Source organism: Plectrocnemia conspersa, unplaced genomic scaffold (genome assembly GCF_051122295.1).
Source record: "Plectrocnemia conspersa isolate PC_06_02 unplaced genomic scaffold, ASM5112229v1 ptg000010l, whole genome shotgun sequence".
Lineage (NCBI taxonomy): Eukaryota > Metazoa > Arthropoda > Insecta > Trichoptera > Polycentropodidae > Plectrocnemia > Plectrocnemia conspersa.
The window spans coordinates 5163571-5191127 of NW_028277174.1; the positions used below are offsets into that span (position 1 = coordinate 5163571).

The 27557-nt window shown below is 32.5% G+C and overlaps 1 protein-coding gene and 1 long non-coding RNA gene across 2 annotated transcripts in view; both read left to right on the top strand.

Moving 5' to 3' along the window:
* The first annotated feature begins 1969 nt into the window (after window positions 1-1969).
* MCU (mitochondrial calcium uniporter) overlaps window positions 1970-27557 on the top strand; it is a 175337-nt gene continuing 149749 nt past the window's right edge. Inside the window, exon 1 of the mRNA XM_088195422.1 lies at window positions 1970-2159. Within this exon, the coding sequence (XP_088051548.1) occupies window positions 2082-2159 (78 nt within the window). The 5' untranslated portion in view covers window positions 1970-2081. The remainder of the gene's footprint in view (window positions 2160-27557) is intronic.
* LOC148230405 (uncharacterized) lies at window positions 17096-23382 on the top strand. The gene is made up of 2 exons (XR_015811066.1): window positions 17096-19435; window positions 21233-23382. It is a non-coding gene; the product is annotated as an uncharacterized LOC148230405 (long non-coding RNA).

The following is a 27557-nucleotide window of genomic DNA, read 5'->3' on the forward strand; positions in this document are numbered from 1 at the left end:
TACGAAATAAAAATCTAGGGTTTAAGCACCTCTCTCCGACGAATCCAATTTCTAGTTGAAAACTTCATTGCCAGCTTAGGACCGGCCGTTTCCATTATGGAGTATATATTTAAAGTACATTTTTTTGACGGATCAGCTTGAAATTTAGCTCAAATCTACTCTGGTCATTTAAGACGACTAGTTCTACCCACCTTACGTATGTATATGATATCTACAATACAGCACCGATAAGACAAGGATTACTTAGTTATTATATAATTGATGTTTAAACAGGATTACTAAAAGTCTCAGATTGTTCTATATGTTTTCAATATTGCTAACTTTAAATTTTATCTGATAATATTTATGTTCTAATAATGTATAATATAGTATGTGCAAAAAAAAAGTTTATTTTGTCGTAGAAAAGATTTTTATTTCTTTGTCAAATGAAAATGCACATGCAAAGTAATAAAAATAATGTGCTTGTCGGTCACATCTCAGGGTAAAACTCCGTTAAGGAGTGATTGACGGCGCGTGAGGACCCTTTCTTCCAATTAATTATTGGCGGTCACATATGACCGCCATGGTGCATTGGTAACAATTTCTGGCGGTCACCGATGGTTGACACGGCACGATACGTGTTAATAAGCATCGTTTACTCTGCATTTTTTATATCTCGGCACGTCATGAATGTATTCGGTGATAACAGCTTCAAAATTAATATATTTATGTTTACAGTATTAACACTATCAGGATAGATTCTTTAGAATATATTTTTCGAGAATCTAATTATCTTATTATTATTGATATACTTATCTTAGCGCTCATAAAAAGGGCACTAGGAAACAAATAAAGATGCGACCCGTATTCCTCGATGCTTTAACGTCACTTCAAGTAACAGAGATAAATATTTCTAGTTAAAATACTTCAGTCTAATTATTTGGAAATTCTGCTGAGCAATGAGATGTGAAAAATGTGACATTCGGCAATGCTTAAAAGTTGCCTATTGTCGATCGACTACCACCACAACAACTCCAAGTTTTTTTGTGAGTATACATATTGACGAATTAAACAGTTGATTTGGCAAGTAGAAGTTATGAGGAGCGTGTGAAATGACATAGTAAAGCTGTTCGTATGGCGTTAAATTTTCGTATTTAATTGCGTAAACTTTCAATATGACTCTCTTAACATTTTATACAGAAGGATTTGTTATGATATTTGATATTATTTTCCACTTTGAGGTTGAGTCTGAAAATATATCCCAGTGGTTTCTAATCGTGTGCACGCTTCCGTGTGCAATGAACCGGCTCTGTTTGTCATTTCAAACATACATCAAAATTTGTTATGCATGTAAATAAGGTGATCAGATTTTGAAAATGGAGGACACTAAAATTAAAAAGGCCATATTGGAGATTTTTATTCGAGGAAGATAAATTGCTGCAGTAGCTAAAAAAAGGTTATCACGGAAATTTTTGTTCGAGGAGAATGGGAGCTAAGATTACGGAAGCTATATAAAAACGGTTTTTTGAATAGCTCCCGGAAATTTTTGTTCAAAGGCCATCCCCGAAATTAAAAAAAAAATAACGGTCATTTTGAATTTTTTGTTAAAGAAGGACAAAAAGAGGATACATTATACTATCATACTTAAAGGAGGACATTTGGTCACCTGAATGTAAGAAAAGTTGGTCTAAGAAGTGCGAAAAAACATTAGTAAATTATATGGACTGCAACGACATTTTTATCGCTGTAAAATATCAAGGTACATTTTATCAAAAGAAATACGCTTTTTTAATCTTGTAGTTGAATCGCGAGAGCGAAAGTGGCAATAAATAAAGATGAGCGTGGGATTTTTATAACGCCGTAATAAATGAATTCGGCCAGGTGAAAAAGTTTGCGGTGCATGACAAATTTAAAAAATAAAATATATTCGAAAAGGGGGTAGGTCGGTTCGAGACGTAGGTTTAGCGCGTCGTTCCTCTCGACTCGTGTCAGTCGCAGCGGCGGCTCGGTCGTGTCGGTCGTGTGCGTTGCGTTCCGCGTGTTCCGCGGTCAGCGGGGTCGGGGTCGCGGTCGGCGCCCTCGTCTCAGTGCTCCGCGCTCCGATGGCGTCGTCCGTGTGGCGGTCGCTCTTCGCCGCGGCGAGGCTCTCCACCGGCTCGCGGGTCAAGCCCCCCGCCGCGGTGAGTACAACTGTCAAAAAAACATTTGAACCTGCCGGCCGACCGGCGGCTACGCCCCTGCCCGGAGCCCCCTCTATTCCGTCATCCTGCAATCACATGGCCGCAATTCCGGTTTTGTGTGCGTTTTTTCTCGACCTCGCGTCGTAAGTCGTACGAATTCATTTAGCCTTTTTCTTTTAATTATTGCAACGTATCGACGATAGCTCCGCGCGACGCTAAATTACAATGTTTAGCGCTTTGTTTGTTTTATTCAAAATTCAGTATCGCAACATATTGCAAGGGTCGAGTCGATGCTTTGTTTACAATAGTCTAAGTATGGTTCTAATCATAGTTAATGATATTTATTTTTGGGTTTTTAAATATTACAATTTACACTCTTAAATATTTTTTCTACATTAGCATTTTAGTTCAGAGTGAAACTCGATGTATTGTTAAAAATACTTGTTACCTCTAAAAACATCGTTTAGCTGTTTGTTTTCTACAAATAGCTAAACGTAAGAAGTAACATCGAATTCGAATTTTAATATCTTCCCATGTAACTGGAACCCTATAAAATTTCATACAAGTAAAACTAATAAAATTTGATTGTCGTTTGGTCCATAACTTCAAACATTCGTAAGATTTTTATAGCTATTGTGCAATTTAAATTGAATTTATATTATATGTTTCATTTTCAATCCATTTTATATTTTTTAAGACAAAATGGATTTTACTTTGATTGGAAAAAATATTATATTTTAATACTAAATACATAGCATAATGAATCCGCAAATTCTAAATAATTTTAATTATAAGTGTGATAATTATACATATATGATTTTAAACCAGGGTAACGCACTTTTCGAAAGTTTCTGTCCTGATGTTGTAATTTCTGTAAGTAGAAAAAGTGTTATTGATTTTAAATCTATTGTCACCGGCTCGAATACATGGTGTGTAAAGTTATAAAAAATACGACTTGGATGATGCATATTAAATAAAATAGAAATATTTCTATCTTCCAAAATTAGTATTACAATTTTCTGCGGAACAATCAATACATTTTTCTTCAATCCTGTATTTTTTATTCAGTTTTATTTGGCAAAGATAACAAACCAATGATTCTTGTTAATTCATATATATTCAATTTGAAGCGATAACTTTATTTCAGATGAAATCGAATCATTTTTATCAGCAGTTTGTTTGTGAAAACGGTAGAGTTATATGTTGTAACTATAAGTGAAAACTTAAAAAAATAATATTAAAATAATTTAAAGTTAGATAAAAAACAAAACAGAACAATCTATGCGCATGATACGTGGTTTATTTAATTGGGCTTTGTAAGAGGTAACAAATTATTATCTGATAAATATGTATGGATATTTATACGCCTAATGTTCACTAATAAGATAGTAGTAAAAAATAGTTTAGTTAATTAATGTTAAAATGAGACGCGCGCGGTTATTAGCATAAAGCGCGAAATTATGAGCTCGTAGTGCAATGTTTTGAGTGCAATGCGCGATATCACGAGCGCGTTTTTCGTATTCACAGGCGTTAAGCGCATGCTTATTATTCAACAAGCAATAAACCGAAGGCATTTAACTTATTACGCGTTGTTTAGGATATTTGGTTGAAATTATTATTTTTGCATATCGCATTAATGTAAAAAGTCGAAAAATCGGCTTAATGTGCATACATTATTTAGTAAAAATGTACACGAATTATAACATAGCAACCTTCAACTAAAACTCATAGTTAATGCATACTTTGCCTAGTCATTGTATACCTTATCGAAAATTAAAGATCTCATGGATCGTGTATCGTGTCTGGAAGATTGGAACTAGCGATTATTGTATACTTTTGATTTCGATCGATCATCACAGATTAGGTTTACCTAAATTTTCCTAATCTCACAGATAAATATTTTGATGATTCATCAAAATCAAGCTAGAAATTAAAAATTGGGTTCAGCAAAAAAAATCCAGGTTGGTTCAGAATTGTTTTGACTCGATTTGTTGAGTGTGCTGCGCTACCTCTGTTTGTGTACGGTTATATTTTTATACCGCGTAACAAAGTAATAATAGAGTCAAAGAAAGCGTAAAAACGATAATTAATGTTTTTTCGACAGCTGCAGAAATATTTTTTTCTCTGATAAAAGAGTCAATCAGGCTTTTTACAAATATATTTTGAAAATGGATTTGCTGTGTTCGATTATTCTATATCTCTCACAGATTTTAGTGAATAAAAAGATTTTTAAAATGCAGATTGTATATAAACATGTAATCGATGAACTAAGCAGACTTTATAATATGAGCACGACCAGTGAAAAAACGTCGGAAACATCGTTTGCCTTCCCAAGGGTCGTACTTTGAAGGAGATAACTTGTAATTTCACGTGAGTCTTATATACATTTAAATAAAATATGACTACACTTTTACTTTTGCAATGGATCTCGTATATAATGTTGCTACATAAACACGTTTTTTAACTGTATATTTTTATTTATATCGTTCTTATTATCAGACAAACGTTCTAGCATGAGGTATGTACTATCGCTTTATACAATATATCTTGCATTAAGGAATGACTTGATAAAGCGTATGTATCTTGGCACATTACCTACAACCTTTCTGCAAATATAAATAAAAATATGGGTTTTCGATGAAACATTGTACAAATTGTTTTTAATCTTCCGTTCTGAACTGATTATATTATAATCAATATGGATGGTTCTACCCAATTGAACGAATTCTCGTGTGATTTTTTACGAGTAAACACATGTAGCATCGGCGATCCGAACCGTACTTGCAAGTTAAACATTTAAGATTAAGTTTATTTTTAGATATCCCGAACTATTTTTTTTATCTATAGTCTGTGTGTTGTTGTTATGTCATTTACCTGTGTTTAATGCATGTGCTTTTGTATACTTTTACGTCGATATTGTATTTCTAATATTATTTATATGGAACGGATAGTCCTCGACTTTCGTACATGTACACTTAGACATTAAATTGCTGCTTATACATAAAATTCCCTAAGTTAATTTATCGATTTAAAATAAAATTCTTTGGCTTTCATAAACTAGAACTTCCTTTTGTACGATTTCTAAAACTTTAGTGCGGAAAGTTAACTGAAAAACATTCGACGCTATACAACTCACCGAATCAATAATAGTCGAATCAAATTCAACAAATATGACGCACCTTCTCGTTATTCTATTATACCTACATACACTCTTATCTTTGAGTATGCACTTGAAATAGTGTGAATTAATTTGTAAACTCCATTTTTTTTTATTGTTATAGCGTGTAATCCTACATATTAAAAAACATATGTATTGAAATTTATAAAAAAATATGGCTGTAATGATTAGGATTCGTGTAACATGATATTATTACGAACCGCATATAAATAAAATCTGTGCCTAGAGAAGAGCCACGGTAAAATTTCCCTTTCGCAAACATATTTTTCTTCAAAAATTTCTCTTAGTAACAAGAAGGAAATGGCGCACCATATACGACCACCCTTTTCTTGAGAAAATCGTGTCACATTAATTCCGGTAAGAGACTGAATATACGTAGTAATATTATCTTTGAGTGTACCCCAAATATTATTCAACTGATATTAAATCAGACGAAACAGATAACAAAGCAGCACTGTCATACACTACTTTGGTTTTCAGATGTATCAATCTGAGCTATTAGTTTGGAAGTTAAGCGCGACATTAGCGTGGAGCGTGTCGTTTCGCTTTAATTTTGTCTCCTTGGCAAAGTTCCCTAGAACATTTTCTTTGCTATGTCATACAATGTGAACGGCCGCAGACGTTTATATAACTTTATACATACTTGAATTTTACACAATAGTCAAATTTTAACCGCAGGGCGTTGTCTTTTATATAAATATTCAAAAACCTCATATAGGTGTATGTACTTAGAGTGGACTGAATACTTCTTTAGAGTATCCAACATGGTGATAAAGGTTAAATAAATTCGTCGAATAAGACATGTAAACAATTTATATATAATATAATCAGTCGTTCGATATTAGCAGCGAGTTTAAAACTGCCTCGAATCAAATTATACGCTTAAACTCTCAAATCCATTTATTTCATGATAAGCAATTTTGTGGATATTCGATTATTTCTTCCATCAAAAGTGGTTTTATCGAGTATTTTTCTTTATTCCGCCCATAATCGATAATTTATTATATCGCTGGATTTACTTTTCTCGTTTAGGGGTATACATAAGCAATTGGGCGAATTATTTGGATTAAGCTTAGTCCCGAAAAACCTTCGTTTTAGCGCAAGTGGATTTTGACGGATTTTTCATTTATATAATAAGATTGGTATCTCTGAATGCGTATTATGTATTAATGATCAAAGTTAAATCACACTCTGGCGTCAAATATTGATGTAAATATATAATATATTAATACAACCGAACCGACGAAAACAAAAAGAAAATGTTTCTCTCCGAAAAAAGTAAAAAACTCTTTATGGGAAAAGTAGGCACTTTGTTGAAAACTTCGGCTACCGAATCTAATCAATGAAGGCCCGGACCTTTTCGGTTAACGTTGCGTTAGGTCAACCTACGTGCGGCCTTGTGTTATTTGTCGACTTGAAAATCTATACATTGCGATGTCAACGTTTTGTCCGCTAAATACAGAGTTTAGTTCAATAATTATTGTGTCGTTCGGTGTTGAGCTGTGCGCGAACATGCTCTTGGCTCGTCGCCATACTAGCTTGTATGGTGTCTATTTGCGCTTTATCCTTCAAGGGAGTCGAGGTATATCCTCAACCCCTTCGTTAACACCCTATTTACGGAATCCACGTGTGACCATTAGGCGTGGAGGTGCTCATTACCCTCGTGATCCTCTGTGGGAATTTTCGCACGCGCTCGCAAACGTGTCATTACGAGCTTTGAATGTTTGATATATTAAAAAAAAGAGTGAATGTGATGAAATGTGCAAACGTATGTATATGTTCAGAGGGTAATATGTCCGAAAATTGTTTGCTAAACATTTATTGCGAGGGAACGGTTCGTTTATAAAAGGGAAGCATCGACGTGAGACAAAGGGACTGATGTATTTATAAGCGCAATAAAGAGTCCCATTTTCCGACAAATTGCGGTCATTCTTGTATGCGTAATATATAAAGTAATTTAACGAGAGGGAAATTTCCGCGCGCTAGAGAGAGAAATCATAAAAAGGCAACTCGAGTTATTTTCCTGTGATTATATGTCTATTTTTACAGACGTATGAAGGATAACATTTACATACCGGTAGGTCTAAAAGTAGCCGACCCGACATGAAAGCTTCTCCGTAAAATGTCACACATGAAAAATCTGTTAAAAGTCTAATAAATTTGTGTCTATAGAATTTATTAAGAATTAAAGTTGTTTTCATCTTCCAAAGAAAACAACTAACTAGATCAATAGTCCGACGCAGAGGAATTTACACCATACTTGACTCTCGTTATGACTAGAAAAAATAAGGGTATCTCATAAATAACACGCAAAAATTTTCCGGTGCATTGCATGAATATTTCTTTCTTATGAAACGGTCACGGGAAGACAAATAACGCTAAGGATCTTCCACGGACAACATCCCTGCGCCAGCTTCTCCACCACTATTTAAAAAAAAAAATCTCGCAATATGTAATATAATCTAATAAAATTCTCACTAGTTTCCACATGTATCTTACTGGCTGCGAAGCCACACCCCTCCGGGTTAGAATCTCGAAACTAGAAATTAGTGTGATCATTTTTTTAATCATGTGAAATTAAATTATAAATATGATTCGTTAAGGATATATTTAGTTCTGTATGATGATGTTTTGCTCAGAAAATAATTAGTGAAATGCTTTACCGTTTAGAAAAATATTACATAATATTTGTAGGTTTTTATTAGTAACTTGTTTTGTACAATTATATTATTTATTTAAAAAACATATTATGCTTATCTAAAATAGATGAGCACCATTCCATATATTTTTCCCAGCTCCTCATAGTTATCGCCCAAAACATCTATGTATTTGGCAAGTTCGTTGCGATTGCGACTCTAAGCTCAAATTGATTGATTGTCGAAAGCTCAAATTGACTGTGAAAGGTTGTCGAAACCGTCCTGTAGCAACTTAGTGTTTCATTGAGTAGACGCCACGCCGAAAATGCAATGAATTTTATTCCAACCTCCCCAGCAAAAAGCTTTTTTTAATTCTCTCCAACAAAAAGGAGTACTTTACTTCTCTTCGGATTTCAGTCAATGGAATATAAATTATATTTACACGACAACGATTTATAGTTTAAAAGCCGTTCATACATTGCGTAAGATGACCAAAATATTAGCTGTTACTTGTCGGCTTGTATTTAAAAGGTTAATTCGGTGAAGGTCTATATCGCCTATTGTTGATACTCAAGGATTTCTGCGATAGTTTGAAAGTTTTAGGCGGGTTGTTTCTGTCTCAACAGCTAGAATGATATGATTTTGTACTATTGCGGAATCTCATTATTTTGTTAACGATTTTATTTTTTCATCCCAAATTTTATAGTACAATGTTCCGTGATTTATTGATAATGGGATTTCATTTCCATTTATGCGTGAGAATCTCGGTTCATAGATTTTTTGTCAATGGATATTAAACACAGGAAAGCATTCATTTTTATTCACCCTGTGTTTTGTCACGCATTCTGTTTATCATTTCTCGATGTTTTCCATTTCTAGAGAAATTTGTAGATGTATAAAATCATATAAGTTATATACTGTGTATAGAGTTTTTATTTACCTACTGAAATTAATAATTAACATATAATTGAACGCGAAGATTGGTTAAACATATATCAAAACATCATACATATTTAATAATAATTTTTTTTTAATTCGGTTTTTTTAATTTGAGATTTTATTGTAATTCTGACTAAAACATATAATGCATGCTTCGACGGTCACTTTCTATTACATGACATTTTTTTCTTTCCAGTTCTTTTCAAACAATGAAAACATATTATTTACATTAAAGCATTGACTCTTGTTACATTTATCCGCCAAATGAATCCATGCCAAAGACTTGATAATAAAATCAATTTAAGTCATTAATACTTGCATTCATATTTTTTGTTGAAATCGGTACTCTCTACTGATCGCAATTTCTAAGGTCGATCATAAAAATTATACTGTCAAACAATATTTTCAGTGTTAATCAGAAATATCTATCCCTTTTCTCACTACCTGCTTCGAATGCAGCTGTGAATTTAGCGGATTTTAACCAGTAGTTGTTTTTAAAATTGCATATCAATTATTTTTAATCAAAAAAAATTGATTTAAACGAAGTATTTAATTATTTTTGGAGAACATCTTCAAGATTGTCACTGATATGGTATTTCAACAAAAGTGGTTGTTAATCGTTGGTCCCTAAATAAGGCATTGAGAGCGCTCTCTAATAACTGAATTCAAATTTCTTCACGAATATTGACAAAGCTCTTTCTTTTAATTATATATGCATAAAAATATGAAACTACTGACTCTTAAGAATTACGCAAAATGGACATTACTGGTTCTTTATAGAAATATTTTTCCAGTCCTCGTCGGTCTCTTATCACTGTAAATATGCTTTCTGAGTGAGAACAATGTAGTGTTGATTTTCAAAGTAAAAGCAAGCAAGTTTTTTATAATTTATTTCACACGCTTCTATTCTATGAAACTATTATATTATAAATAAAATAATATTCAAGCTTGAAAAAGTTATTTCCTTTTTAAATGAATTTAGGTCCATTCTGTTATTATTTAGGTATACGAATTATTTTAGTATGCGTTGAAAAGAAGCGATTATATTCATATTAAAAAAATGAAGCATATTTTTTATTATTTCTCATCCCTATCGCACTTTTGAACATACTCGTATGCCCTGAAAAGGCGTACCTATGCTTGTATGCTTTTGTGTACCTTCAACGCGACTAACGAACTCCTTTGTTCAAGAAGGGTTAGACGGTCAGAGGAAGCGCACTTTGTTATCGCAATAAGGGAAGGCTGTAAACACTTTATTATAGCAGGATTCATGAGATTTACATTGCGTATATTATCACCTTTTATAATGGGAAATTGTGATGTAAGGTCGATTTAAAAACTAGAGTCTGTAAACACACGTACTCCTTGGAAGATAACTGATTAATAGCATTGCATCGGTTCGAATGTTAACAGCACTTTATCACTTACAACTGGCCGTGACCCCAATGCCTGAATTCAGATTGAAGATTGCTTCAAATGCACGTTCAACAATTTAAGATGATATGATACAGTTTATGGAAGTTGAATTGAACTGGAATAGTGCAGTGTATAGAATACGAAATGAAACTTTGCGTATAGATATTGCTTATCATCCAGACAAGAAGGTCAAGGATTTTGCCTTTTCATAGAGCTAAAGTCGCTCGCTTGAAAACAGAACGTGAATAGCGTTTCTTTCTAGTTCTTAACTCTGAAGATGTTTATCACACTGAAACGTTAGTTGTTGTGGTTTCCCACTTTTTAATTTGTGATAAAATTAGTATAAAACAGGATATTATACATAGTTTTATTTAATTACTGTAGGTACAAATTTGGTTAAATGGATAACGAACTAGTGTTATCTATGTTATTTATTATTATCCATAAGATTGTAATATTTTTGTTAAATAGAGCTAACTAAACTACGCAAAGTCGCTCTCGCACGAGATTTTTGTTATCACTTATACACTCGGTATAAACAACGTGTTTGATAATAATCAACATATAGTATAAATTATTATATTTATGTATGTACTCGAAACTCGCCGGTTACAGTTTGTTATTTAATGTGAGTTTATACATACATTGTTTAATGTACTATGCAAATTTTAGTTGTGAGGCTTTTTGCTTTAGGTTTTAGGACGTATGGGTTTAAAGTGTTTTTTGCCTGATATTTATAGACTGACACATTTGAGTAGAAATAAATTGGATATCATAATAGCTGCTGACAAAAAATGTTTTAATGATAATACTATATGTTTATAACACTAATTGCTATTTGTTATATACAATTAATTGGATTGATTAAATAATATTCCAATGAAACTGTCGCATATGCATTGATGATTATATTTTCGACTATCGATTGGTTGTACCGCATATGTAAAAAAATACGGTTCATTAAATTTAAATAAATATCTACATAGTAGTACATTCGAATCGAATGCATTATTAACATTTCATACAATTTATGATGCATTATACTATTTTATATCTACTAGCTCGCTAAAATTCTTATTACATGCGTTTTTATTATATTATGAAAATCCTCGTTAAATAAACCCTCTTTTCACGGTTGGCCACCAATGAACTCGTTACTTATTCAAGGTTTTATGTTAGAGTTAACGACGCTAGAATGTAAATGAGTGAAAATCATACAAAACACACAAAAAGCGCCCATTAACTTAATGCATATCCACAAGTTTTCAGTTTAACCTAAACGTAATGAAATTTTCAAATGCAATCTGCAACATCGCAAGTCGTTATTGCTATCAATTATGAAACGTCAGACTATGTAAAATAGATCACATTTTTAATATCCGGTCTTTATGAGTTTATAATGGGCCACACCTGTTTGCGCGGAGTGTTTTTCAGGGAAATTACCCCTTTATGTCGTTAACATCAGGGCGGTGTACTTTGTAGTGTTTGAACTTATTTCCAAGCGGTCAGTCAGTGCGTATTTTTAGATTTGAATTTTGATAATCACGTTTGCATATCAACGTGTTTTTAATAATTGTACCTACACTATTTACCAAGCTTATAATCATAGTAAGAATATATATACATATATAAAAAAGTAAAAAACGATCTCAAATAATGAATCTGAACTAAACTACAGGTAGTTGTTTGAGATGTATGTACTGATGTATTTCAGTTATAAGTTCATTAGTCATTTTTATACATACAAGAAATACAAGAAGTGGAACATTGCCTTCAAAAGCACCCACTTTCTAGGTAGTACTTTCACAATAAACATTATTTTTCAAAGTGACAGATTGTAGTTATTTATTTAACAAATTATATTACGATGCAAAAAAATATATAAAGTGCCATTTTTGTCATGAGGCCCGGAATCATTGTTTTCCCAAGGCCTTGTTTATAATTAATAATAAAATAAGTACATAATTGGGCTTTCTCTGTATCTCATGAATAGAAATCCATTGTTGACAATATTCGGCATACGAATGGTTTCATCCGATTCATTCATTTTGATAGAATGGTTCTAATCATTACTTCCGTCCTGCTAATTTCGATGTGAAAAGCCATTCAAAACCATTCAATTAGCGTTTCAATGCTTTTAATAAGTAAATAGAATAATACATTATATATTAAACAAATCATGTAAGAGCTCGCTACATAATTCGAGTTAAAGTTTCTAAAATAGCACTTGAATCTCGCAGGTCGCACTGTTAAAAATTATTGGCGGGTCTCCACTAAGAAATAAAATAAATGTAAAAGTTGAGAGCGAAAAAAAGGGTTTTTGCCTCTCTTACTAATTTTTAATTAAAGAGAAAACGAGGGCTGCTTTATTTTAGTTTGTGAAAGTAAACCACGTGAAGATTTAATATATTTTACTCATAAAATGTCGAGGATTTATTAGTGTTTAAAAACAATTCATTTAATATAAATAAAAATGTTAGTAGAGATTTTAAATATTATTTTTTAAACTTATTCTACAACGCGAATTTTCGCTGACAGAAGCTGTGCACGAAATCACGCTGCATATTTTGCAAGAGTCCCAATTTCTTAATTAAAAAATTGCTAGGGAGGGATACCAGCGATTTACAATCAAAGTCACAGTAATAGTATATTAGCGACACCCGGAACAAATTGACCTTTCTTCAGATATTCAGAAAATAGCTTCATAATTATAAAATTAAATCTGCGGATGATTTACACATCCCTGTGCAACATTTTCTGTGAAGTACGGCACAAATTATTTTAAATATATTGCATTTAAAACCTTGAATGGTTTACCAAAATCAACTAAAAATATTTGCAAAGAAATTAATGAATTTTTGCAATAATTAATATAAATATATTATAAAATAATATATTTTCTGTGAATGTAAATGTATAAACGCATATAATTGTAACCGCGGAATGAATTAATTATCACTCTGATTACGTAAATAAATAAATAAAAAAATATTATGCTTCTTAAAATAGAATATAAAAATGTATTATTAAAAAATATGACGTTTCCGTAAAAAACCCTTTTACCGCGTTTGACGGCTTTAGCCGTCATGGCAAACAGTCCCATGCATGGATGACGGACTTATCCGTCATCAACTTTTGAACCTTATGTAACAGTTGTTTCATGCATGTTAAAGTTGATAATTGCTTAAACAGAATATAAAAACTTTTAACTAACGACATTTCTTGATATTTGCTTTAAAACATTTGCAGAAATATTAAAATTAAATATTTTTCAGAGAATTATTTGTGTTTCCATTTTACTCCACTGTGGCGTTCATAGAATTGAATGGAGAGCGCGAATAAATACCCGTCTTTTGTGTGCAGAACGTTTTTTATAATTTATACCGAATGTTTGACACATATTCTAACTTTCATGAATTGAAAAATACTTTAGATATATTCTATTTTGTGAAGTAACAGATTTAAGTTTATGTATAAAAAACTCATTTATTAATTCATTAAAAACATCACCGCGGATATTTTTTAAGAGCGACCAAAAGATTAATATAGCACATATAAAGCGTCAAAATCACACAATCTTCAACTGAACTGTCTCCTTGTCGACCGACCTCGATCAGCTGATATCCGTTCTCCACCATGCGATTGCACGCTTGACACTGAAAGCTGACATTCGCTGATCAGATCTGGTCAACTAAGATGTCCACTTATTTACACTATAATTAATTTTACTTAATGAGATTTTTGCGGTTCAATTGGCACTCTATAAAAATATTTTATAGATCCACCTAATATTTTTGTACAGTTTTTTTGAATAAATTCTAAAATATGATAATACTTTGATATCGATAAAATCAATTTATTGACTCCCTGATTCAACAAATTTTACATAGTACAAACTATTTCTCAATGTTAGTAGCTTTATTATGCTGTTTAAAAATTCGAATCCGCAAAAAAAATGTAATGAACAAATCTGACGAGACAAAAATGTTGGCATCTATCAAGTTATCTTTTCAATTAAAAATTCGCTGTGGTTTAGTCATGACAGTAAATTACTGTCATTGGCAGTTGCTGAATGTGTCAGTAATTTATTTGAGAGGTGAATGTTTTTTCAATGAAAAATTTTATGTTTCAAAGAAAAGAGCTTTGGATGATCCGTTGATATCATAATTCAGCAAAATACATCGTCTTTGGACAAATAGGAAGCTGGATATGAAAGCTAGCATACTATATTATACAGAACTATAAGTAATTCAGATGTCTTTGTTATAGTTGTTTACGTTTAAATATAAACTATTGTCTAATAATATATTACAGTGATTATCTTAACACGTCAGTTTCCTGTCGGAAGTTATTAGGTAAACGTCAGCATGTCTCAACTAATGTCGATTTTTTTGTGTTTTTGATTGAAGTGTACTAAGCATGCTGGTAGTTGGCATCTCTCCCGATCGGGCAAGTTGTAATTCATCACTTGAACACTAAAACGGCGCAAGCGTCAATTATACCATCAATTTTAATACTCCAAACTTTGCGAGTGGTGCCCACGATGCGTAAGAACATAAATTTTGCCCAAAAGTCAGGGCCAAGCCAGCTTTCGCGTCCTTCGCCAACATTATTTTTTCCTTCCTCACTACATACTTGATTTATTCTTGGCGCACTTCTGTAGCGATGATATTTTTTTTCGGCTCGCGTTACATGTTTATCTATTACCTGTTTTTTATTCAGACGATTTTTCCTTCCGTGGAGAAACGACGCTAGGTCGTATAGGCACTTTAGAGGGTATTTTATTTCGGCAAATCTGAACCCGCCTCAGTTACGATATGCATATATAACATCTGTGAGGTCCAGGTATCGATCCTTGGAGGACCTTAGGACGACACACGCTCGCTATAAAATATTTTATGAGCCGAAAATATAGCACTAGTATCAAAAACAGCAGCCGAGCATACGTAAGTGAATAAGGAGGATTCTTGAGTTACCATTGCATATTCCAAGACTAGAGTGCTTCATTTGAAATTTCATTTTCAAATGCAGAGTATTCTATATACATATAAGATGTATGTTGTCTAGAATTTAATTCGACTCATATTCATAGACATAATGATATACACTGTATTATATTAATTTTTGTTAACAATGTAGTATGCCAAATTTGATTGACACGTGTCACTTAAAACTTTCGCTTTCTTTTGAGTAATGTATTCCATATCTTGATTGAGTTTTAAACCAGAAGCTGTTAATGAGTCCTCTCAAAAGGGCACGTGCATTCTGGCATATCACGTTTTCTACTACGTGACTTTAGTGCTGTGCCTCTTGAAATACTGGACCTAGCACAATGACCAAACCTACGGTTAAATATCTGTCGCCTCGGTTTAACGCGTACAATGTACATATTTCACATTTTAAGGTTCGAAGCCCACTCAGTGTTGCAATCGGACATTTTTAACAACCGGTTTGTAACACAAATATAAACACATTTCAGTGCTCTCAATTGGGAAATTTGAGTAATGTTTCAGCATTTATTTCTGTATTTTTGCACAGACTTCTAGATATTTGTGTGCCAAAAATATTTTAGTGTTCACTTCGTTTTAAAATAGCTCCTTTGAAAATTTTCCGCGTAATCGCTATGTAGCATAAAATTTACTTTTAACGCTGTTATAGTAGATTAAGATTTACGATCCTGTATTTCAAGATAACGTCAGAATTTAAAATTTCATTAGGAACAACTTTGATAGGTTTATTTATTCTGTATTTTGATTGCTGAAATTGCAATTAGGAACTCAGAATATTTATTTTATGCTAATGATTTGTTTTAGAGTATTCTCATTCTTTGCAAAAATTCAAAAATGCCAGGCGGAACTCTCTTACAGTTAAGGCGGATGTGTTTTAAGCAGAAATACTTCCGTCGATGACTTAGGAGTAGCGATGGTGATTTTGTATGCACTTCACCAAAGTTTGTGGTAAAAAGTCAATGATACATACTTATCAATTTAATGAAGATTCGCGTTCTGTAAGATACGCTAATTAATAGCGCCTACGAATATAGGTCCATTGTCTGAAATCTAAGTACGGGTCATATCCGTTTTTATATCCTAGTGCCAGTTTACTAGGAATGTTGGGATACAATTCATTGCATTCTAGTGTCAACTACCCGTCAATGCTTGGCGATCAAGACACGATCGTGACCCTTATTCTTCACCGTCGTGCCCAAGACGTCAGCGCTCGAACGCTCTTCTTTCCTCATCCAACTACTTAACGATGCCAAACACATATGTAGATGTTTTCGGCTATAGCTATAGGGAGCTGGAAAAAAATATGGAATGGTGCTAATCTATTTTAGGCGTGCACAATATGTTTTTTTATATTTAATGATATAATTTATTATTTCGTGTGAATGTATGTGAAATTTTTAATAAAACTTATCTGTATAATGACCATCATGATGCATTGCGAAACCTGTCATGACAGTATAGTCAGATTTGTAATTTTTACTTTGTTATAAAGAACGCGTTTCACTTTGATAATCCATAAGTGATTTGCGGACTCGATGAAAACTTTAGTCCATAGTAGTCATATAAAATTAGGATCCTTAATTTGGTACTCTACGAGACAAAATCTTCTTCCATGATTGGGAAAGCCCAGAAAAGATTTTTGAGATACCTCTATTTGAAAGAATTCGGTTATTATCTTCACCTGTAACCCAGTCTCTTTTTGAATGTATGACCTCTTATAAAATTATACATTACCAAGAATTTCTTCTAGTTACTGAAGAGAGCTGTTGACGATCTATTGCAGTTGTCATTCAGTTTCTTAATACGCTGGCATTGGACGATGATCTGTTCAATGTCAGCTATAAGGAGCTGGTCCGATTCATATCGTTTTATTTTAGTATTTTTTATGATAACAATGAATAAATAAATTTGTTGTTTACTTTGATTAGTATTTTCTTTGGTGATAAAAAAATCGATAGATTTGGAAATTATATATATTTAAGCGTATACCACTGACTTTTTGATTTTAAGGTATTAGTACCGGTTGTATCTATTGTTCAGACCCTAATGCAAAGCGCTTTCTGATCCGCTCAAATATGCGATCGGCTCGAGCACTTGTATCTTGTATCATGTAGAATCGTAGACAAATAAAAAACTTGTTTTTCGAAAGTTACAAATCAAAGCAATTATTTTATTTGCTTTTTGTAAGTCCTTGATTAACTCAATTATTTATGTTTAAATCATACGTTGTATTTTTTTTATTTTAACCTCTGATTTTCCTAATGTTAATCCAAAGAAAATGGAAAACTACTACCATAATAAGTTTATCATCTGTTGACGTGTGATTATATATGTATGCCACATTATGAACGATAAATTAAAAATAATTGAATGAAATTTTATCTTTTATTGACTACGCCCTAAACGTTGACCCATTTAAAAGCTCTGACCCATACGTTCCAATTAACTATAATTTAAGGTAGTACAGAAATAATTCAATGTGTCATAAAGCTTCGATTATATTGTATAAAACCACTTTTAATTAAATGTATAGTGTATGTATCATATATAAAAAAATATTTTTTTTTTATACAAAAAGAACTACTTATTTTTCGTCACACCAATATCGTTTCTAAATAAAATAAATTCTTACAATACTATAAAATATATCGTAGGCTGTAAAGGAAACACATACATTGTATATATTTTTTGTGCCAGAAAAAGGTTGTGGGTGAAATGGGATCAGAATTAAGTTTTAGATATGTCCGACGTTTTTACTGAATAGGATATCTTTGTGTTGCGTAACGTGCGAATATGGTTATCAAATAGTATTTAGATATTACATTGTAATATATGTGAGAGCTATTTAATTAAATTTTAACCGATGGAGCGCTCCAATTTATAATAATGTAATATATTGTCCGTCGGATGATTAAATTACCCGAGAGGAAATTTTAAGGAACCGCACAGTGTTTTGATTTATTCGCCGCGCTGGTATATAATAAATAAAAAAATATTATACAGCTTATAACACGTATGAAATGTACCACAATTGTAATTTAAGATTTGAGCAATAAATCTGTCTTTCGGTAATGGATCTAGTAGGAAGCACTGAAGGTAAAATTACCTCGCACTATTCAACCTCAACCTTTAAAAAAAGGTTTTATCTCAGAAAGGTGGAGAGTATTGATTAAAGTTAACGGAGGAGATGCGAAAATAACCGATATGGAAGTTTTTTGAGAATAACACAAAAGTTATACCATTATGAATGATTTTATTCCTTTGATAATTGAAATGGAAAATGTATGCTTTATTTGGCATGTACCTAACATTGTGTAGTTTCCTGAGCAATTCCCTGAGAAAGCTCTGCTCTGAATAATAAAACTAAGAAAGCGAAAGCGTATGGTGGGATTGAGTTTCGTAATAAGATCAGCACAGGTTGGCTATAAGTCGTTTAAAAATATTTTAGAAATTTGTTTGTTGTATTTCAAGCGAATTATAGAAGCGTCTCTTAAGCAAATGTGTGTAGTCTGCATATGACAATGCGGGTATGTTGACTTTGTGTAAATATTACGCTGTATACAATGGAGAGAAATTCGCTGAAAATATTTGACATATACAAAAATATCCATTTATATTTAAAAAAAATATTATATGAATGATATTTTAGTTAACTTTCACATATGTACAAACATATATTCGTGACTCACATTTTTTTTTTTGAGATTTTCATACATATCAATTTTGTGTCTTATTATTTTTTTACACAGAATACCAGACTTTTTCAGATTGAATGTCGTTTCGTATCTATGAAGGCCACAGTAAAAAAATATATAATTTATCATGAATATATATATAAATAATAAATGGGGTGATCAATTTTATTATACTTTATTGTGTGTCCTTTTGCGTTTAATATTTAATGCTGAATTTTATTAAATGGAAATTTGGCTATTGTAGCTTAAACGTACTTATAAACCGTTTATCGGCTATTTTAATGAATTTATCTACTATCTATGTATTTTAAATTACACGTATTTGAACAAGTTTTTTTAAATGATAGATAGATAAAAAAAAGTTACATATAATATTTTGTAATGTGTACCTTCGTTTCAAAGTGTACGTTTTTAAGACTACACCCATACCTCGATATACGGCCGCTCTTTATACGGCCTTTCGCTATAACGGTCCTCTTCAATTAAAGCACGTTTATGATTTACGGCCTAAAATGTTTCGCTATAACGGCAAAAAAACTTTTTTTCGATGTCGATTTTAAAAAAAATTGAAAAATAGATTTAATTTGCATAATTTTAAAATGAAAGGTGAAGCAGCTAGCGCCGATGAAGCCGCATCTAAGGAATATCCCAACATTTTAAAGGGAATTATTGAAAGAGGTGGTCATAAACCTGAACAAGTGTTTAACGTAGACGAAACAGGGCTTTATTGGAAGCGAATGCCTGATTGCACGTACATTTCAAAAACCGAAAAATCTGCGCCTGGTTATAAGGTGTCTAAAGAACGATTAACTTTGCTACTTGGTGGAAATGCCGCGGGTGATTTTAAGCTAAAACCACTTTTAATATATTTGTCCGAAAATCTAAGGTCTCTTAAAGGACTAAGTAAAAATCAATTACCCGTCATATGGAGATCCAACAAGAAAGCTTGGATGACTAAAGCTACTTTAGAGGGTTGGTTCAAAAATCACTTTTGCACAGAAGTGAAAAAATATTTGCGAGACAATAACTTAAGCAACAAGGCTTTGCTAATTTTGGATAATGCACCAGGGCATCCTACTAATTTATCCGAACTATCTGAAAATGTCATGATTGAGTACCTTCCGAAAAATACAACAGCTCTGATCCAACAAATGGATCAGGGTGCAATAGCCACTTTTAAGGCATATTACCTACGCCGAACTTTCCGACAACTTATAAGGGAAACCGATGGTAAATCTTCAATTAAAACATTTTGGAAAAACTATAACATCAAGGATGCTGTTGACAGCAACAGTGAATCATGGAAGGAATTAAAATTAACAACAATGAACCATGTTTGGAAAAAAATATGGCCAGAATGTGTAAAAAGTACTGATGCAGAAGTTAATTGCCTTCCTGAAATTAGGCAAAACATTTTGGATCTAGCACATGATCTCGGCTTTGAAGGTTTGAACGAACGTGATGTGCTTGATCTACCTGAAGCTGATAGGGAACCCCTTTCATATAAGGAACTCATTCAGTTGCAAGCAGAACCGGCATTTGATGAAGTGACAGAGCCTGTTGTATTCAAACAGCTAACATCAAAAAAAATGTCAAAAGCTTTTTCCTATTTCGAACAAGGAATAAACATCTTCCTAGAAAACGATCCTGACGTCGAACGTAGCGCTAAAGTTTCTCGAGGAATTAACTCAGCCATTAGCTGTTATAAATCACTGAAGAACGAAATAGACAAGAAGGCAAGACAACGTTGGATAATTTTTTTAAGCCAGGCTCATTCTTACCAGCGAAAAATGATGACGACAGTGATCTGCAGGTTACCATTTCTTCATCTTCAGATTAAAACCATTTTAAAAATATTATGTATGTATACATACACATATTTTATGTAACATGAAGTTGTTTCATTTTTGTTTATGGATTATTGTTGGTTTTTGGAGTCTGTTATTATTTTATGAACAAATGTATGTACTTGTTATGTATGTATTTTTGATTTAAATGAAATAAAAAGATAAAATGCATTTTAAATGATAAACCATGTTACATATTTAACAAATTTGGAACCGATCCCATTGAATTTGTATGAATTTGTATTAGAATAATTGATTCGTTATACGGCTTTTCGCTTTGCGGCCAAGTTTCGTGGAACGTATCTAGGCCGTAAAGCGAGGTATGGGTGTACTTAAAATTCGTGATATACTAGTTAAAGTGTTTTTATTTAAACACGGATAGTTGAAGTTTTAAATCGCATTTTATAATGTCATTATTCATTTAGTAGTGAAAATATTAGTTATTTTGAAAATGCATAATTCAAGCTGCATCGTGTTATTGGATTAAAGTTATTCCAAACTTGTTCGGCAAAGGCGCAAAACGTTATCTCCTGTCATTTTATCATGGAAACATATTCAGGCCACGTATTCATGCGCTGTCACTATGCCTAGATGCAACCATACGAATCTCAAAAGTGAAGTGTTAAGGCATTTTGTAAATATTTCTTATCACGTTCGACAAATAATCTGTTGATTCTCACAAGCTAAACGTACAATAGACTCGTGTTTTCCGACGGTATTAACCGACCGTCGGTTAAATTAAACCGTGGAAAGTCATAAAGTAAGTTTGCATATTTAATGTGTTATAGTCCCTCGGGGCTACATTATGACGATTGTTAGACACAATCTTGTATTTTAACGTTATTACGGTATCACACCACAAGGTGGTTCAACTATTTGAAGCCATTATTAAGATTAAATGTAACTGCTAAGCAAAAACACACCAAAGTCAAAGATAGATCGAAAGCTCTCAAGCATCGCTTACATACTTTTCATCTAAAGCTCCTTGCCCAAGGTTCGCACACAAATTTACCTCACATATCTCACAACCCACATCCATTTTTATTCACCTGCCAGGTCTGTTTCAATGCTGAAATTTAAATTGCAAATCGTCCATTTTCAATTTCGATCCAAACACGTAACCTCATATCGGTGTCATTCGGCACGGATTCTGTCCTTCCTGAGACATTTTTCACGCGAATATTTCAGGAATGTGCAATATTTATGAACATCCTAAAAATATGTGTGTAGTTATTCGCGTCACGCGTTCGCACGGGAGCGTGCCCGGTATTTGGCTTGTACTTTTCCGGTGAGCGACTTTTCTGAATGCTGTTATAAAGCCCGGTTTACCCGAATATTTACATATAATATGTCACAGTTGGATACATATAATGTCACTCACTCGTTGCAATTATTTTGTACGAGATACACTGAATGAGTCGTTTGAAAAGAAGCAGTGTTTTAGCGCCTAGTTAAAAAAAATGTTCAAGATAATAGAACACTATGAATGCACCTCATTGTCGAAATTCATTAACGCAGAACTGGATCGATTGTATAGCCACAAATAACGAAAGAATGTAGGCGCTATTAAATGCAATCAATGACGTGAACACCAGAATCCTTGTCAGACTCACGCAACTCGGAACAAATAAATTAGTCAATAAGATTTAGAGATTCAGAAAATTAAATTTATTGGTTTTATTAATAGAAAAGAGACCTTAAACATTACATATTGGTTTTGCCATAAATTACAAATTTAGAGGCCTCGATTAGACTTTAAACAACGATAGAGGAGATCTGCCATACTATATCTCACGCAGTAGCTTTCAATAATAAAAAATATTCTGACTACAAAATGGTAGTCCAGGTATTCTGGATGTTTCCACCCGCTTTTTATGGTCGAACATAGCCCATTACCCGCCGGCCCTTTAATGACCAGTAGCTTCAACATACTGTAGGCTTCTAGCTTCGCTTCCGTTCTCGATCTAAACCGTCACGATTGACAATTGCAGCCGGGTTTCCGGTCACGATTAAGGTTGATGGTCTCTCGGCATCATTATAAATGTATGTATGTTAGAGACGGAACAAAAGAGCAGTGTCAACAAATGATAGAAATCGTGTATGAAGACCGTGATTGCACAATAGCCACAAACTTCCCAAAGAGGTTGTACCATTATCAATGTAAATAAAAACAACCCCTTGTATGAGATGACACGCGACAGAGACAATACGTTCGACTCTGCGTCAATTATCATTATTCTTCAGAGCCCTTGGTTAACTGTCTCTGGCTTTGTGTGGTCTCTTCTTATACACTATTTTGTTACGTTCATCCTTATTATTACGGATGATCATCTTTAAATTACGGAAAATTAGTGCGTGAGTTTCAAGAAGAAGAACCTCTACACCAATTTAATTTTTTTGCTAGTAGAAATATAAATATACATGCGAAAATGTATTCGGATACGATTTCACTAAAACAGTGAAATTATATTTATACTAGTGAAAATATATCTTAACTGAAAAATACATATAAATCATAATATCATGTTGCACAAATTCTACTAAACAACATTTGTAATTTGTGTTCAAAATATAAGTGTGCCGAGCACCGATAACTCACAACATAGCGCATGGATCCCGATAAATGATATTACACTTTCAGGGTTTGACGTTCATTGCTCTTAATTGGGTCTAAGTTTGAGAATGAAAATTCTTATCGTATATCCACTTGACTCATCTTTCGACCGCGTGTGAACTAGGCTTTATGTACAGATGTGTAGCATCATTAACATTTAATATGTTGACGGCTGTTTTACGGGGTTAACTCTTGCAGCCATTTTACGATCTCGAACGTAAACAACGAGAAATGTAACTCTAAACTTTTACGGTCGTAAAGTAAACTCTTATCTCTGAGAAAAATAGATCATTGATTTGGATCTAAAACCGGACTATATCGACTAATCGGAAAATGAAATGCGTTAGCGATACATTATCGATGTTTAGGTGTCTTCTAATCCGAATAAACATCATTATCTATAGATATAAAATGGTACGTTTTAGGTCCGTATGTTTACTCTAAATATTATCTTACATAATTTTACAGATCTAAATGTAGATTTACAGTTATTATTTAGGATGCAAAACATAGATATCAACCAGGCGCGTATGGTGAGATACTGTCCCTTTCGCTCGCTCGTGTGCTGAGTGACGAGAGTGAGCGAGAGATAAGAGCATGCGCTACATGCGCACGCCTGAAAATCTGCGTAACAGTTAATTTTTTATTTTTACGAAAATATGACGTCATTATTTTTAATTTTATTATTTTTAAGTGTAAAAGTTTAACGCCAAGTTTAAAAATGAAAAAATATTCCGGTTACTTCTTAACCGCTGATCCAACTAAAAAAACTGCGACCGCGCCGACACGATTTTATTGCTTTTGACATGAATTTTTGACTTCTGAGAAGTGATAATTATAATAATAAATCTCTGAAAGCTGTGTTGTCTGTATTATTTCTGAAGAACTGCCTTCTGATATATGTGTGTATTCTAACTATAACAAGAATGTTTTTTTCGGACCAAACATAATTTTAATTGCTTGTAAATTAAAGGTCGTTGATTTGACTTTTACATTTTTTTACGTTCCTAGCATTTTCTAATTTCATATAATTATTAAATAAAATCGAACTAGGTCGTTATTTACATAACACAAAGTTAGTCTATAACGAGTTATGTATATAAAAATATATCTAATTATAAATATTTATATATTATAGATTTGTTACATAAAAAAGGGAAATTAAGGCGATTTGGATCTCAAAATGCGGGTAAAAATCGCGATGTTTGACGTCATATGGTAAAATGCTGTACGAAAATATTTTTTTTAATGAAATGTATATCGATATGCTAAAGATTTTTATTAAGATAAAATAATATCATTTTTAAATACATTTGTATTATAGTATATTTTTATAACGTAATGTAATGTCAATATATGATTTTTCAATGACACTTTAAATGTTAATCTACGTTATTTGAATAAATCGTAAATGATTTTCTAAATTTAAATGTATTATTCGTGTTCTTTGTGAAACATTAGTTCGCAGCATATATTTTTTATAACCAAATACTCCCTCTTTTCTCCAAAAATTTCAGTTTTGGACTTCGGAACGTCCGATAATCACGATCGCGTCCTCTTTTGATGTCCGTTAGAGTCAGAACGTTCGCACTAACCGGCTCGGCTATGGCTGTAGCCATCCGCTAGTTTTGCACATTGATCTTGTTAATGTCAGCTACGCTGGTCCAGTTCGTATCATTTAATTTAAATACCCTATTATTTTTTATTTTTTTTTACTAAGTATAATTTTTTATCTTAGTTGTGTATTTTTTATTTATTATAATAATACTATGTATTGTTTATTGATTTGATATATCCATTAGGTAACAATGTTCTTAATTTAATTTAAATAAATTAATATAACATGTACGATGCACGATATATGTAGTTATTTAACTAAATTCTGCAAGAGAAAGCGCAGATGTTGCGGACCTGTCATACTACTGTGCATAGTTTTATAATAAAAATTTTAATTTAGCATAACACGAGTAACTTCTGTTTCCAAGAGGAATGTATAAAGAGGATTTATAGCGCATATTGAAATTTATTTAAGAAACGCTTTTTCAACCAAGTATTCCATGTCATTTTGCATTAAAATATCCCAGACTATTCATAATTAATATTTTGATATTTTACATTATTTCCCAAATTAATATTCAACATATTTATTCCTTGATAATTGAGTTTGATATACATTTCGCATAAATTCAACATCCATGAAAGAGGCAACAGTTGAAAATCGATATTTTAATTAAAGTACCTACACCTTTTCCTGGTTAATGAAGATCACGTTGAATGTTAATGTTTTACGTTTGTTAGATGTATAACAGTAATTAAAACATTAATATTGTAGTGTTCGATATAGGGTTACATTATTGGTTAACTTTTGTAACATCGTGTTTATTTGAGCGTGTGAGCGATAGGTACAAAAGAATGGCTATTAATCATTTTTTTAGATTTTCCGGAAAATTTTACTCCATCAGAAAGAGCTTTGGTATATATTTGTATATATATGTGTATTTTTATCATATTTCAATTTAGGATATTGTGTTAAATTATATTTTATCCTTGACCTAAGAAAGCACTTTCAGTGCCACCGTAAAACAGATTAATGCTACTATAAAATTTGTACCATCTAAAACAGGTTTCACAAAGAAAACAAATTATCAGACATATTTTTTAATACCGTAATAAAGATGCCTATATGTCATAAATTAAGATTGTACTATGATATGTTATGGCTTATTTAGTGTTGGAGAAAGTTAGGTCTGATTTAAAAAAATATTAATATTTATTGATATTATAGTACAACCCGTATCGAGTGTAAGCGCTTTCCTAATGTCATTAAAAATTCATGAGCTTCATTTGTAGGCATCCTAGGCTCTCGTTACACTTCAACGGAATATCTGAGATAATGTAAAGATCGATAGCTGAATATACTACATAGTTGATGTATGTACAACTTAAAGATTGTACCTTCCCGTTGCATGCAAATGACAAAATCATTTCTTTTCTTTATTTCCTTTTAGGCCATCAACCCTCCCTCCATCCTACCTAATCTCAGCTCGCTGATCGTAATTTCGACAACTTTGCAATGCAAATGCGAATTCTGGCATTATTTCCAATCCAATCCTCCGATCCTACAAGAAATATAGAGCGCTTCTCCGGGTAAATGACTGTGTCTCAGTGATTAAATCGGGCGATGTGAAAATATTCGTATTGGGTTTGTCATTCCCGTGTATTTAATTGCGTGGCCGTCCCTTCCAAAAGCTTTATATCGATCCTGCGACACTTTCTGTTTAATGTGTCATTTCTTGGGCTATTACATCTTTGGTTTATGTCGCAGTAAAGCAAAAAGATCGGGCGAGCGCGAAAATTGTTCTTTCCGGACCCAGAAATATCGCCGCTCTTTATTTTAGAGAAGCAGACATTTTTGGCTCGCGTTTTATTTAATTTCGCTTCGTACAGCCCCGAATGAATAACGCATGATGATTTTCGCTAAAATATGTATGTAATTGTTTTCGCGTCAAGAGACAAACGTCTTTAAAGGCGTACCATAAAGCTCAAAATCGTAAAAGAAAATGAGGGTATGCATAACATGAATATTAATTAATGCGCCTATAGATTTATTTTGAAATTAAATCCTCGATCTATTACCTTAAATATATAATGTAACATAATTGATCGCTTTTATTACAAGAGATAATTAATAAAAAATCCTTCTATATATAATTTCCTTTATACATATCTCATGAACAAATCTGGGTTATAAGGAAATGAAAAATCATTCCATTTAATACATTTCCAACAATAACTTATATGCATTGCTATACTATTTGAGTCACTACTCTCAGTATATATTCGTGTATCATTAGATCATCACTTAAAATAACACTTACTCATTGTTAATTGGCTTATCTACAGGTTCTTAGAACTGTTGATAAATAGCTTGTTATTTTATTTGGATATTCCTATTTATGCTGGTTTGGTATTTTTCTATGTAATTTATATTACATATCACAATTTAATCATTGTTCCAATAATTGTATAAATATAAAGTGACCAGACGTCTCGGATTACGAGGG